The 15,873-nt window shown below is 42.5% G+C and overlaps 1 protein-coding gene across 1 annotated transcript in view; it reads left to right on the top strand.

Moving 5' to 3' along the window:
* The window catches only part of LOC115134658 (chemokine-like protein TAFA-5), a 123,765-nt gene extending 108,159 nt beyond the window's left edge, over positions 1–15,606 (top strand). The window contains exons 3-4 of the mRNA XM_065022159.1: positions 9,316–9,443; positions 15,511–15,606. Coding sequence (XP_064878231.1) covers positions 9,316–9,443; positions 15,511–15,606 — 224 coding nt within the window. The remainder of the gene's footprint in view (positions 1–9,315; positions 9,444–15,510) is intronic.
* Positions 15,607–15,873: the final 267 nt, after the last annotated feature.

Below are 15,873 nucleotides of genomic sequence, written 5' to 3'. Positions count from 1 at the left end.
GCAGACCTCTACCCTGATGTTTTTGTTGTGATCCTCTGTTGGAGGAAATCATGTTTGTTTTTTATCTCTCCATTACAGCTTAAATCTACTGTAACTTGATTGAGTTTGTACAATGGATTTTCTTTGCAATGCTTGTGGAGGTAATTGAGATTGCTTCCTTGACATTGCTCTCTGTGTGAAAACAATAACATTGCCCTTGGCTTTAAGTTCGTGCAACAGTGATTTGTTCCTCTTCTTTGCTGTATGTGCTGACATTTGCATAGTTTTATTTTTTGTTTGTTATCATATATTCTGCTAAATTATTAATTTCCCCTTGACCTAAATATGTAACTCTCTCTCTCACCCTATCCCTCTCTATCCCTCTCTCTATCCCTCTCTCGGAGGGCCAATTGGGGTGTCATGATATGCAAATTCAAGTGTGCAAATGCCCTACTTTCTTATGAATAGCCATTTGTGTATGATCAAGTATAAAAACAGGTCTACATCAAGAGAAGAAAGCTCTTTGTAGAGCTAAAATGATCTGTTTCATAATACAGATCTAATTATTCATTGGCGGGTTTTATTCTGCCATTTTTCTTTCCCTTTGTCATTACGGATGCCCTTTCTGTCTGTTGTTTTCACTTCTGACCATGCAAGTGAACAGGAATTGGCTTTAGGGGCTTGATAATAACGCCTGAACACACCCTCTCCCAACATGTGGTATTGTGGTGGAAGGTTGCAGTCTCCAGTGTCGAGCAGGTGTCGAGCACACACATACCAGTGTTGTGTATGTATTCATGGATGCCGAGGGAAGCCAGGCTTCCCCAACAATTTTACACATTTTAAATGTTTTATTTATGATAAAACAAAATTGTCTGTACCTATCTCACCCAAATAATAATCAAAGCAAGGGAAACAGTGCCCCTCTGTCTCAGTATGTCTAGCCCATGTATCTGATGCTGTCATAGAGAATGATATAGGCCACTAGATGCCAAAAGGCTGTATTAGCATGGGCACCGCCATTGAGGGTTTCCCCCATTTGTATGTAGTCAACTGGGTGGGACTTCCGACTTCATTGGCTGATCCCACCTGGTAACCCTGTTGGAGTCATGTCCAACTGGGTCATCAGAAGGGATCAGCCAATCGTGATGAAGAAAATGTACTATTTCAAAATGGAGATTGGCTCACTGGCAATGCCCATGCTGTCACAAAGACTATAATGGCACAGGTACAAACATGAGTCCTCTATGTTTATGGATGTTGTCTGGACAAAAACATTAAGACTTTGCCGCCGTAGCAATGTCAATAAGCATTTGGCCTATTTTGATTAAAAAAAATCTATAAAATAATTTGCCAATCAGCGTTGAGCTGAGTTCAACTGTGGGTGGCCCTGGCGACCATGCGAGGAAGTTAGGCTAGAAAGCATTTTAGCCAGGTAGCTAGTCTAGGACATCAAAAGCAAAAAGCATTTACTAAAGTACGACAGCCATGGATTGTTATGCCAAATTCAAGGAGTGTCATGGTCTTCCTCCTCTTCTTCCGAAGAGGAGAGGCGAAAAGGATCAGAGGACCAATATGCGGCGTGGTAAGTGTTCATGGTTCTTTTAATACGTAAATGTACACATGAACACTACAAAAAAATAAACATGGAAAACCTAAACAGTCCTATCTGGTGCAAAGACAGAGACAGGAACAATCACCCACAAACACACAGTGAAACCCAGGCTACCTAAGTATGATTCTTAATCAGAGACAACTAATGACACCTGCCTCTGATTGAGAACCATACTAGGCCGAAACATAGAAATACCCAAAACCTAGAAAAACAAACATAGACTCCCCACCCAACTCACGCCCTGACCATACTAAATAAATACAAAACGAAGGAAATAAAGGTCAGAACGTGACAAGGAGAGGAGGATGGCATTGGCGTTCATCTAGTCTTCAAGTATGGTGCCTCAATAACATGTTTTTTCTACTTGTGTGCGCACACACATACAGTGGGGCAAAAAAGTATTTAGTCAGCCACCAATTGTGCAAGTTCTCCCACTTAAAAAGATGAGAGGCCTGTAATTTTCATCATAGGTACACTTCAACTATGACAGACAAAATGAGAAAAAACAAACTGAAAATCACATTGTAGGATTTTTAATGAATTTAGTTGCAAATTATGGTGAAAATAAGTATTTGGTCACCTACAAACAAGCAGGATTTCTGGCTCTCACAGACCTGTAACTTATTCTTTAAGAGGATCCTCTGTCCTCCACTCGTTACCTGTATTAATGGCACCTGTTTGAACTTGTTATCAGTATAAAAGACACCTGTCCACAACCTCAAACAGTCACACTCCAAACTCCACTATAGCCAAGACCAAAGAGCTGTCAAAGGACACCAGAAACAAAATTGTAGACCTGCACCAGGCTGGGAAGACTGAATCTGCAATAGGTAAGCAGCGTGGTTTGAAGAAATCAACTGTGGGAGCAATTATTTGGAAATGGAAGACATACAAGACCACTGATAATCTCCCTCGATCTGGGGCTCCACGCAAGATCTCACCCCGTGGGGCCAAAATGATCACAAGAACGGTGAGCAAAAATCCCAGAACCACACGGGGGGACCGAGTGAATGACCTGCAGAGAGCTGGGACCAAAGTAACAAAGCCTACCATCAGTAACACACTATGCCGCCAGGGACTCAAATCCTGCAGTGCCTGCTTAAGCCAGTACATGTCCAGGCCCATCTGAAGTTTGCTAGAGAGCATTTGGATGATCCAGAAGAAAATTGGGAGAATGTCATATGGTCAGATGAAACCAAATTACAACTGTTTGGAGGACAAAGAATGCTGAGTTGCATCCAAAGAACACCATACCTTTTGTGAAGCATGGGGGTGGAAACATCATGCTTTGGGGCTGTTTTTCTGCAAAGGGACCAGGATGACTGATCCGTGTAAAGGAAAGAATGAATGGGGCCATGTATTGTGAGATTTTGAGTGAAAACCTCCTTCCATCAGCAAGGGCATTGACGTGGCTGGGTCTTTCAGCATGACAATGATCCCAAACACACCGCCCGGACAACGAAGGAGTGGCTTCGTAAGAAGCATTTCAAGGTCCTGGAGTGGCCTAGCCAGTCTCCAGATCTCAACCCCATAGAAAATCTTTGGAGGGAGTTGAAAGTCCGTGTTGCCCAGCAACAGCCCCAAAACATCACTGATCTAGAGGAGATCTGCATGGAGGAATGGGCCAAAATACCAGCAACAGTGTGTGAAAACCTTGTGAAGACTTACAGAAAATGTTTGACCTCTGTCATTGCCAACAAAGGGTATATAACAAACTATTGAGATTTTCTTTTGTTATTGACCAAATACTTATTTTCCACCATAATTTGCAAATAAATTCATTAAAAATCCTACAATGTGATTTTCTGGATTTTTTTTCTCATTTTGTCTGTCATAGTTGAAGTGTACCTATGATGAAAATTACAGGCCTCTCTCATATTTTTAAGTGGGAGAACTTGCACAATTGGTGGCTGACTAAATACTTTTTTGCCCCACTGTACATGTAGAAATCAGTACCATGGACAGCCACATGATATTTAGCAACGTTGATTGGACTTAATTATTTTAGGTATCTTTAAGATTGTTTCCACTCTATTAGACAAATCATATATACAGTTGTAGTCAGACGTTTACATACACCTTAGACAAATACATTTAAACAGTTTTTCACAGTTTTTCACAATTTGACATTTAATCCAAGAAAAAATTCTCTGTCTTAGATTTGTTAGGATCACCACTTTATTTTAAGAATGTGAAATGTCAGAATAATTGTAGATATCATTATTTATTTCAGCTTTTATTTCTTTCATCACATTCTCAGTGGGTCAGAAGTTTACATACACTCAATTAGTATTTGGTAGCATTGCCTTTAAATTGATTGACTTGGGTCAAATGTTTCGGTTAGCCTTCCACAAGCTTTCCAAAATAATATTCCTTCTGACAGAGCTGGTGTAACTGAGTCAGGTTTGTAGGCCTCCTTGCTCGCACACAATTTTTCAGTTCTGCCCACAACTTTTCTATAGGATTGAGGTCAGGGCTTTGTGATGGACACTCCAATACCTTGACTTTGTTGTCCTTAAGCCATTTTGCCACAACTTTTTAAGTATGCTTGGGGTCATTGTCCATTTGGAAGACACATCTGCAACCAAGCTTTAACTTCCTGACTGATGTCTTCAGATGTTGCTTTAATATATCCACATAATTTTCCTCCCTCATGATGCCATCTATTTTGTGAAGTGCACCAGTCCCTCCTGCAGCAAAGCACCCCCACAACATGATGCTGCCACCCCCTTGTTTCACAGTTGGGATGGTGTTCTTTGGTTTGCAACCCTCCCCCTTTTTCCTCCAAACCTTACGATTACCATTATGGCCAAACAGTTCTATTTTTGTTTCATCAGACCAGAGGACATTTCTCCAAAAAGTACAACCTTTGTCCTCATGTGCAGTTAAAAACCGTAGTCGCTTTTTTATGGCAGTTTTGGACAGTGGCTTCTTCCTTGCGGAGATGCCTTTCAGGTTATGTCGATATAGGACTCGGTTTTACTGTGGATATTGATACTTCTGTACCTGTTTCCTCCAGCATCTTCACAAGGTCCTTTGCTGTTGTTCTGGGATTGATTTGCACTTTTCACACCAAAGTACGTTCATCTCTAGGACACAGAACGCATCACCTTCCTGAGCGGTGTGTTGGCTGCGTGGTCCAATGGTGTTCATACTTGCGTATTATTGTTTGTACAGGTGAACGTGGTAGCTTCAGGCATTTGGAATTTGCTCCCAAGGATGAACCAGACTGGTGGAGGTCTCCAATTTTTTTTTCTGAGGTCTTGGCTGATTTCTTTAGATTTTCCCATGATGTCAAGCAAAGAGTCACTGAGTTTGAAGATAGGCCTTGAAATACATCCACAGGTACACCTACAATTGACTCAAATTATGTCAATTAGCCTATCAGAAGCTTCTAAAGCCATGACATCATTTTCTGGAATTTTCCAAGATGTCAACTTAGTGTATGTAAATTTCTGACCCACTGGAATTGTGATACAGTGAATTATAGGTGATATAATCTGTCTGTAAAATATTTTTGGAAAAATTGTGTCATGCACAAAGTAGATGTCCTAACCAACTTGGCAAAACTATAGTTTGTTAATAAGACATTTGGGGAGTGGTTGAAAAACGAGTTTTAATGACTCCAACCTAAGTGTATGTAAACTTCTGACTCCAACAGTTGTCTAGTTGATTTGATGATGTTTAAATGTTTAAGTTGAAATGGTGCAGGAATAGCGGAGGCAGTGCTCCCTTTGTCTTTGTGCTGACTTTCTGTAACTCTCTGTGGTTCTAAATTAGTAGTTGTTTAGTAAACTGTCTGTCACGCTCTGACCTTAGTTCTTTTGTTATGTCTTTGTTTTAGTATGGTCAGGGCGTGAGGTCTATGTTTGTTTTTCTATGAGTTGGTATTTCTGTGTTTGGCCTGGTATGGTTCTCAATCAGAGGCAGCTGTCAATCGTTGTCCCTGATTGAGAACCATACTTAGGCAGCCTGTTTTCACCCTTGATTTGTGGGTGATTATTTTATGTGTCTGGGTGTTCCACAAGGAACTGTTTCGGTTTTTGTTATTTCACGTTGTTATTTTGTATTTTTCTGTGTTCTATTAAAAGTATCATGAACACCTACGACGCTGCACACTGGTCCTCCGATCCTTCCTACTACTCCTCGTCAGAGGAGGAAGAAGACCGTTACAGAATCACCCACCAACCAAGGACCAAGCTGTGTGGTAACGGGCAGCGGCAGAAATCTCAAGACTCCTGGACATGGGAGGAGATTCTGGACGGCAAGGGACCCTGGGCACAGGCTGGGGAATATCGCCGCCCCAGGGAAGAGCTGGAGGCAGCCAAAGTGGAGCGGCGGCATTTTGAGGAGTTGGCACAGCAGCGCAACAGAGATTTCTTGGGGTTGGGGGGTGGCACACGGGAGTGTGGCTAAGTCAGGTAGGAGACCTGAGCCAACTCCCCGTGCTTGCCGTGGATAGAGGTGGCCCTGGCAGGCACCGTGTTATGCCGTGAGGCGCACGGTGTCCACGGTGCGCAGGCATAGCCCGGTGCGTTACATAGCAGCGCCTCATATCGGCCGGGCTAGAGTGGGCATCGAGCCAGGTGCCATGAAGCCGGCTCAGTGCATCTGGTCTCCAGTGCGTCTCCTCGGGCCGGAGTACATGGCACCAGCCCTACGCATGGTGTCCCTGGTTCGCCAGCACAGCCCAGTGGGGTCTATTCCACCTCGCCGCACTGGCCTGGCTACGGGGAGTATCCAGCCAGGTAGGGTTGTGCAGGCTCGGTGCTCGAGACCTCCAGTGTGCCTCCACAGTCCGGTCTATCCGGTGCCTCCTCCACTCACCAGCCCTCCGGTGTTAGCCCCCCGCACCAGGCTGTCTCTCCGTCTCCACCCTACAGGTGCTCCCGCCTATTCAGCGCTGTCAGAGTCTCCCGTCTGTCCTGAGCTGCCAGAGCCGCCCGTCTGTCAGGAGCTGCCAGAGCCGCCGGTCAGTCAGGAGCTGCCAGAGCCGCCGGTCAGTCAGGAGCTGCCAGAGCCGCCGGTCAGTCAGGAGCTGCCAGAGCCGTCCGGTACTCCATTGCTGCCAGAATCGCCCTTCACTCCGGAGCTGCCGGAGTCTCCCGCCTGTCCGGTGCTGCCGGAATCTCCCATCCATTCGCGACCCATTACTAGGGTCCCCAGTCCGAGGTCGGCGGCGAGGGTCGCCGCTCTAAAGAGGCCACAGATGCGGGTAAAGAAGCGGGCAAAGACTATGGTGGAGTGGGGTCCAAGTCCCGCGCCAGAGCCGCCACCGCGGACAGACACCCACTCAGACTCTCCCCTATAGGTTCAGGTTTAGCAGCCGGAGTCCGCACCTTTGGGGGGTGACCTTGGTTCTTTTTTTATGTCTTTGTTTTAGTATGGTCAGGGCGTGAGGTCTATATTTGTTTTTCGATGAGTTGGTATTTCTGTGTTTGGCCTGGTATGGTTCTCAATCAGAGGCAGCTGTCAATCGTTGTCCCTGATTGAGAACCATACTTAGGCAGCCTGTTTTCACCCTTGATTTTTGGGTGATTATTTTATGTGTCTGTGTGTTCCACACGGAACTGTTTCGGTTTTTGTTATTACACGTTGTTATTTTGTATTTTCCTGTGTTCTATTAAAAGTATCATGAACACCTGCCACGCTGCGTACTGGTCCTCCGATCGTTCCTACTACTCCTCGTCAGAGGAGGAAGAAGACCGTTACACTGTCAGAAACATTCAAATGCTTGACCACGCTGTAGGTCATGAAACTGAATATTTGCTTTGTGGACTTTTGCTTTGTGGACTTCACCGGATAGATACTGCTCCCCAGTTTTGTGATGAAACAAACATGTGGTTGAATATATTTCGGCACTCTGTGATTGTTGTCTTTTTATTATCTCGGCATTATTACATATCATATGGAGTAGGTCTAATCTCGGTTACCCAGAAGTTAAATTCTCACGAAAGTTGTCATTCCCATTTAACTTCTGTGGGGAATGACATTAACAATTGTGATTTCCATTTTGTGAAGGAAGGAAGCAAAGTCTCCTCCCTCACAAAAGGAACTCTCGGCCAAATCCCTCCCTTTCGCTAATTTCACCTGTGTTTCTGATCCGTGTGAACACACGTGTGAAGCACTAAACATGGAAGAAGTGAGTCAGAATGTTTTCAACCTAGCTATTTTGAATCTTAGCAGTGTCCATTCCATAGTCCCAGTCGGTATTAGATAGAACGGGAAAACAACCTGTGGTTACCTCGTTTACCCCATTGTTTCACAGCAAAATCTTGACACCTTTCAAAAACAATTTGATTGTTGTTGGGGTACAATAACTACCGCTCACAGGGCTTGAAATCACCGCCCCAGTTTAAATGCCGCCTTTGCGTAATCCTGATTCGTCCAAATAATCAATCAAGAAAACCCAAAACGAAGAACTACTGCTGCTTGTAATCGCATAATTCTACAGATTCTTGACAGATTCTTGCCGTTCACACGTGAATCTGACCATGACGGATTTGATAAGGTCGAGGGAGCTTTGCCGCAAACCACCGTGAGATCTATGTCCATGCATTGGTTGGTTCCCTCCTGTGGGCTGCGCATAATTACAACCAGAGCTCAGATGGTGTACAGCAGTATACTGATCATTAGAGTGTTCCTGTTTCATAACTTTAATGATCATGGTATTTCATGCATAACATGTCCCTTGTCCATCCATGTGCTGCAAATCCTAGATTCTCATGTTTATCACACACTTTATCTTGCATCCTTTATTAAGGACACCGAAGTCCCTGTGTCGGTGTATATAATAGATTATTCTCTTTCTCTCTCCTCTCTTTGTCACTTACTCTTTCTCGCTCCCCCAATCTCCCCTCTGTCTCTCTCTATTTCCTTGTCTGTACACAGGTGTTTTTCTAGTTTCCCAGCTAGCACATAACGTTCTGAGAACCTTTCCTAGAGCTTGGTGAGAGTGTGGTTGTCCTATGGTTGTTTTGCATACAACCGTCCCACAACATTCCGGGCTAATGGTGCAGAATAGTTGCTTGGCTCAGCAAATTTAAGGAAGTTGACAAAATAATGTTATTTTCTTGGCCTTTCATTACTTTAAAATAACCCTTAATTTTTGTTGTCAAAACGTTAATAAAACCTCCCTGGAAGAAAATCCGGGAACCATTGTGAAACATTCTCAGAACTTCCCTGCAACCTAAAAATATACATTCCCAGAGCAGGCAAAATGTTGACTTCCATTGTCAGGACATTTAAAAAAAACGTTCAGTTTTACTGTTCAGAAAAATGTATGGCTTTGTTTTCCGAGAACCAATGGGAAACCAAAAGCATATGTTCCCACAACTTCCAAGGACCCAAATGATAGCTGGGCAGTTTACAAAAGCAGCCTGCAAACTTTCAGACACTGCCATACATTTTTTAAGAATTTCTCTCACATATGTTGTGCAAAACTGTTCATCCATTCTGCATCTGACTGGATGTATTTGGATTTTGTGAATTGATACCATTTTGTGATTTTGTCACAGTAGTAAAAATATTTGATTTAATATATTAACCATTGACATGTAATATAGATAGATAGATAGATAGATAGATAGATAGATAGATAGATAGATAGATAGATAGATAGATAGATAGATAGATAGATGAGCTAATGGTACATCAGCCACAGAGCCACGGCCATAACGAGAGTAAACAGTCCCTCTTCCTCTCCTGTCCTCTCCCCACAGCTCGCATTGTGAGGAGCCGGCAGTGGTGTGATATGATGCCTTGCTTGGAAGACGAGGGCTGTGACCTCTTAGTAAACCAGTCGGGCTGGACCTGCACACAGCCTGGGGGCCGGGTGAAGACCACCACGGTAAGACAAGACTGCCAAGCCTCGTAACCACACAATCTGTCACAGTTAGCGTGACCAGAGGCCATAAGACCTGTCCAGGGACCTTTGTTTGGCCTTGATGTGTTTCTGGGAATGGCGTAGAGGCCCCTGTAGAAACATTCAGAGCTACAATGCCATTCATTTGCTGGAGAACGTCATTTAATGTGAGCCTTTGCCACCTATGTCTATGTGGTCATTGCCTGATATAATCAGTTGTTTGTATGACTGCATCACTTAGCTATTTGAATGTGTTACAGTATGTGTTATGTTTGTCTATACGTGGTAACATAAAGAAAACCAAAGCTTAAGTTTGTTGATGAAATAATTTTCACTCATGCACACTTAACGTCACTCACTGAATGGTGCTTCCGTCGCTATCTTGTCAGGGCATCATCACCGCTGATTAAAGAGCTCCATTTCAATAGCTTCATTATGCAGCATTAATTTGCATCCTCATCATTAGCATGTTGTCTGATGTTCATAAATGTAGCAGAAGGTTGTGCATTTAAATCTACGGCACATGCATTGCAGCTAATCAACCTAATATACACTACCGTTCAAAAGTTTGGGGTCACTTAGAAATGTCCTTGTTTTTGAAAGAAAAGCACATTTTATGTCCATTAAAATAACACAAATTGATCATAAATACAGTGTAGACATTGCTAATGTTGTAAATGACTTGAAACTGGAAACGGCTGATTTTTTATGGAATATCTACACAGGCATATAGAAGCCCATTATCAGCAACCATCACTCCTGTGTTCCAATGGCACGTTGTGTTAGCTAATCCAAAATGATCATTTTCAAAATTTCAAAAGGGTTTTCTAATGATCAATTAGCTTTTTAAAATGATAACTTGGATTAGCTAACACAATGTGCCATTGGAACACAGGAGTGATGGTTGCTGATAATGGGCTTCTATATGCCTGTGTAGATATTCCATAAAAAAATCAGCCGTTTCCAGTTTCAAGTCATTTACAACATTAGCAATGTCTACACTGTATTTCTGATAAATGTTGATGTTTTTTTAATGGACAAAAATGTTTGCTTTTCTTTCAAAAACAATATCATTTAAGTGACCCCAAACTTTTGAACGGTAGTGTAGATATTTTTTTTGAACATTTGTACATGCTTAAAGAAGGCATTAACTGAATCTGAATCATTTACAAATGTGTTATGGCATCTAACATAAACATCCTCCTAACATGCATATTTTGGGGTCTGCCGACTATTGTAAAAATCTGTGATATACTTCTGCATTGTAAAGAATCAGGCAGAATTAGCTGAATTTCCATCCAGAAGTGTCTTGAAGGCTGAAGGGTAGTCATGCATGCTCAGGTCCTCAGTGCCATGGTTTGCAGGCTGAGACAGGAGGCTGGTGGGCTGTCAGTCTAGTCACTGAATAATGAAACCTGTCAACCCGAGGATCGCTTTCAAAGTCAAGCATTTTATGTGCAGAAATCCACTGTTCAGGTACCATTGCTTTTAATGAGTCTTCTTTTCAAGATGGACAGGGGGGGGGGCAAGGGAGCTGCTAACCCTGTAAATTCTGTTTCAAATAACTCACAGTTGTGTCTTGGTGGACAATTAGAGCCATCTCCTGTATGGCGGCAGCAGACTCCATTCTCTGCCAATTGTGGACGATGCTAAGGGATTCAGCTATTTAACCACAAGGCTTTAACAGGGACAAACAAACAAGCCCATTGTTCTAACTTAACTACGAACAGACCTCCAAAGTTAAGCCCTGCCTTGGATGTTGTTATAGAATAAATTTGACTCAATTGCGTTGAACCCCTTTGCCAAAGGATTGTGCAAGTCACAGTAATGTAACCAGCGACATTTTCAACAGATTGTCTCAAAACTATGGATTTGTCTTGACTGCATGCAATTTAACTTATAAACACATACAGCACATTAACACATTACAATCAGGTTACCAAAATGTTCATGCATTTTCCATGTGTTACTACACTGTAACGATGTGCATTGAGAGTCGGGAAGCAAGTTCAGTGAGTGAGGGTTTTAATAAATAAAGGTAACAAAAACCAACATACAAGAAATACAAACAAATCACAGACTTAACACTGGAACAGAAACAATGACGTCTGGGGAAGGTCCAGGTGAGTCTGATGACGCGCAGGTGCGCGTAATAATGGTGACAGGTGTGCGCCATAACGAGCAGCCTGGTGACCTAGAGTCCGGAGAGGGAGCACACGTGACATACACATTTATTTGATTATACAGTGCTAAGTAGCACACAATGATTCTTGGACCCAGAACAATCAGGAGTGGTTATGTCAAACCGCCCTTACATGCTTAAAAAATGTCTGAGTCATGGAGCTCCACAAGGGCTGTGCTTAATTAATTAAACAGGCAGCCCAATTCTGATATTTCTTCCACTAATTGGTCTAGGTGAGCAAGCTTCTGAGCCAACCCCATGGTAACACACCTACTATAGCTAATCAAGGTGCTGGTGAGCAGCTAATTAGTAGAATCTGGTATGCTAGGTTGGAATGAAAGTGTCCAGGTTGGAATGAAAGCCTGCAGGAGGGTATAGTAGCTTAGCAGTAGGGTTTCCCAAACTCTGTCTTGGGGCCCTCTCTGGGTGCACGTTTTGTTGTTTGCCCTAGCACTACATAGCTGATTCAAATAACCAACTCATCATCAAGTTTGATGATTTGAATCAGCTGTGTAGTGCTAGAGCAAAAACCAAAACATGCATTTACAGGACCTTGAGGTCATTAACTTCTTGCGTCGAGCAATCCCGTATTCGGGAGCGTAATCATAGCCTCAAGCTCATTACCATAACGCAACGTTAACTATTCATGAAAATCGCAAATGAAATGAAAGAAATATATTCACTCACAAGCTTAGCCTTTTGTTAACAACACTGTCATCTCATATTTTCAAAATATGCTTTGCAACCATAGCTACACAAGCATTTGTGTAAGAGTATTGATAGCTAGCATAGCATTAAGCCTAGCATTCAGCAGGCAACATTTTCACAAAAACAAGAAAAGCATTCAAATAAAATCATTTACCTTTGAAGAACTTCGGATGTTTTCAATGAGGAGACTCTCAGTTAGATAGCAAATGTTCAGTTTTTCCAAAAAGATGATTTGTGTAGGAGAAATCACTCCGTTTTGTTCATCACGTTTGGCTAAGAAAAAACCCTGAAAATTCAGTCATTACAACGCCAAACCTTTTTCCAAATTAACTCCATAATATCGACAGAAACATGGCAAACGTTGTTTAGAATCAATCCTCAAGGTGTTTTTCACATATCTATTCGATGATAAGTCATTCGTGGCAGTTGGGTTTCTCCTCTGAAGCAAATGGAAAAATGCACGCAGCTGGAGATTACGCAATAATTGCAACGGAGGACACCAAGCGAGCACCTGGTAAATGTAGTCTCTTGTGGTCAATCTTCCAATGATATGCCTACAAATACGTCACAATGCTGCAGACACCTTGGGGAAACGAGAGAAAGTGTAGGCTCATTCCTGGCGCATTCACAGCCATATAAGGAGACATTGGAACACAGCGCCTTCAAAATCTGGGGCATTTCCTGTTTGAAATTTCATCTTGGTTTCGCCTGTAGCATCAGTTCTGTGGCACTCACCGATAATATCTTTGCAGTTTTGGAAACGTCAGAGTGTTTTCTTTCCAAAGCTGTCAATTATATGCATAGTCGAGCATCTTTTCGTGACAAAACATCTTGTTTAAAACGGGAACGTTTTGTTATCCAAAAATTAAAAGAGCGCCCCCTATATCGAAGTTAAAGACCATAAAAAATGGCACAGACGGGCAACATCTTATGAGTTCCAACCTAACTGCTATTTAGTTACTTTTTTGGTGTTTATATTTACTTTTTTGTACAGCAAGTTCATACTATTATCACATTGACCGTCGACAGTTACTAACCTCAATTTGACTTCAAATCCAAATTCAACTTTGATCAGCTGTTCCCTTGTTCATACCGGACCCCATTTCTTTGTTTCATGGGCTACCAAAGCACCGCAGGCGTAGACACGGTAGATGTGCCGGCATCCTGTTGAGGTTGAGACGAAGAGAAAGCCATCCGGCACCCCCCTCAGTCCTATTGGAAAATGTCCAGTAACTGGATGATCTTTGTTCGAGAGTCTCCTATCAGAGACTTGAAAAGCTGCAATATTCTATGTCTTGCAGAGACGTAGCTGGATGACTCTATGTACGTAGAACTCTGTGGTTTCTCGATGCAGCAGCTCGATTGGATGAAGGCAATCTCAGGCAAGTCCAAAGGGGGAGCAGTGTGCCTCTATGAATATATCTTTCATCTACTTCGGTTTTATAGCGGAGCTGTGCCTAATACGAGCAGCTGAGAAATAAATATAACACTTATTTCACTCCACTCATCAACCACTGTTTGAGGAGCATGCTTTCACTGCGCGACAGGTGATATTCAGCCCAAACTCAGTATACCCAGTGCTTAATTTGGGAAACCAAGTGAAATCTGTTCAGGAACATCGATAGTAACATGTTTTCGTAACCAAACATATTTCATTAAACTGACAGCCCCTCTGCACGCTCGAGAAATTAACAAAGAAGAGAGAGGAGGAGATGGAAAAGCATGGTGGTGAGATATTCTGTACCACCCAGTTAATTATACAAATATAATACATTTCCTATTACTAGGTTATTCAAAATCAAATACAAATTCACTATAATTGTAAGCTATCTGTAAGCCGCCCAGCACAATCAATTAACCAACTGCATCGCCTAGGTCTTTACAATATCTCCCAAACTCCTGAGTAGACATTTTGGGGCATAGCATACTCCATCAAGTATGCATAATAATATAGTCCACACTCAAAGGCGATTACTTGAATTTGTTTAATTTTGGAGTATAGGCTTGACCAATTAACATCTATGCTTTTCTGCACTGTGTAATATGCGATAGGCTATGCATTGTATAAGGTACAATCATGATTTCATTTTTTTCCCCCGGGCTTGGGCTCATAGGACTATGCGTGTGCATAAGCTCTAATATGTGTATGGGTGTTTTGAATTCATCATTATCTTAGAAAATGCTGTCCATTTTATTGCGTTAGGCTTTGAAACAACATCCTCAATGACTGTGTTTTACACTTAGAAGTTCAACAGCAGGTTGAAACTTTCTTCAAATTGATCATCACAGTGAGGTGATTTTTAATTAAAAGCAGGATACTGTTTTGATGATATGTTTGATATGATTTTCATTTGCATTTACTTTTATGTCAGAGTGGTTAGAGGGACAGTAGAGCCCTGAGTACCAGGCTATTAGGACCTTATGGTCGTAAGCAAGTTGGGCACCACCAAAGCGTGTCCAGAGTGCATAAGAGATTACCATGACTCAATGGTCACGTGAAAGTTTATTGTGGTCATGACTGCCGGTGTGGCAGTAATACGGTCACTGCAACAGCCCTAGGCACGACAGAACCTCTTCCCCCTCAGGAAACTGAAAATATTTGGCCCTCGGATCCTCAAAAGGTTATGGAGCTGCACCATTGAGAGCATTTTGACTGGCTGCATCACCACATGGTATGGCAAATGCACCTCCCTCGAATGGCATAGTGCTACAGAGGGTGGTGCGGACAGCCCAGTACTGCACTGGGGCTGAGCTCCTTGCCATCCAAGACGTCTATATCAGGCGGTGTCAGAGGAAGGCCTGAAATTGCCAAAAACAACAATGTTCTTTATTTTACTACTATTATTATCAAACCTGATGTCTAGTCACTTTTAACCTGCATACATGTACATATCTATGTCAATTACTTTATACCCCTGCACATTGATCTGTTAATGGTACTCCCTGTATATGCGACAAATCACCTAGATTCGGTCTTATGTAGCAAAATGTGAAATTGTGTTTTTTACAGTGGATAAAAGTAGAGACTCAGAGCTACAAAATGGTATTCTGCCTTGAAAGATGATCGACTTGTAAGCTCACTTTTGAGAATATCGTCTTTGAATGTTAAAGTATATAGTGAAGAGCTATTCTTTGTCTCTTGTTAAACCATTTTTACTGCAGCTCACTGCAGCTCACCATTCCTTATTCATGGCTGTGTCCTTAGGCAAAATTGTGAGTGAGCCCACTCTCATGGCCGAGAAGCAACCCCACACATGAATGGTCTCAGGATGCTTTACTGTTGGCATGACACAGGACTGATGGTAGCGCTCACCTTGTTTTCTCCAGACAAGCTTTTTTTCCGGATGCCCCAAACAATCAGAAAGGGGATTCATCAGAGAAAATGACTTTACCCCAGTCCTCAGCAGTCCAATCCCTGTACCCTTTGCAGAATATCAGTCTGTTCCTGATGTTTTTCCTGGAGAGAAGTGTCTTCTTTGCTGAACCTCCCCCCCCCAACATTCTGCTGAAAAGGCAGCGCGGGAA

Source organism: Oncorhynchus nerka, linkage group LG9a, assembly GCF_034236695.1.
Source record: "Oncorhynchus nerka isolate Pitt River linkage group LG9a, Oner_Uvic_2.0, whole genome shotgun sequence".
Lineage (NCBI taxonomy): Eukaryota > Metazoa > Chordata > Actinopteri > Salmoniformes > Salmonidae > Oncorhynchus > Oncorhynchus nerka.
The sequence above is the reverse complement of the archived record's forward strand: the minus strand, read 5'-3'. Positions and strand labels throughout refer to the sequence as shown.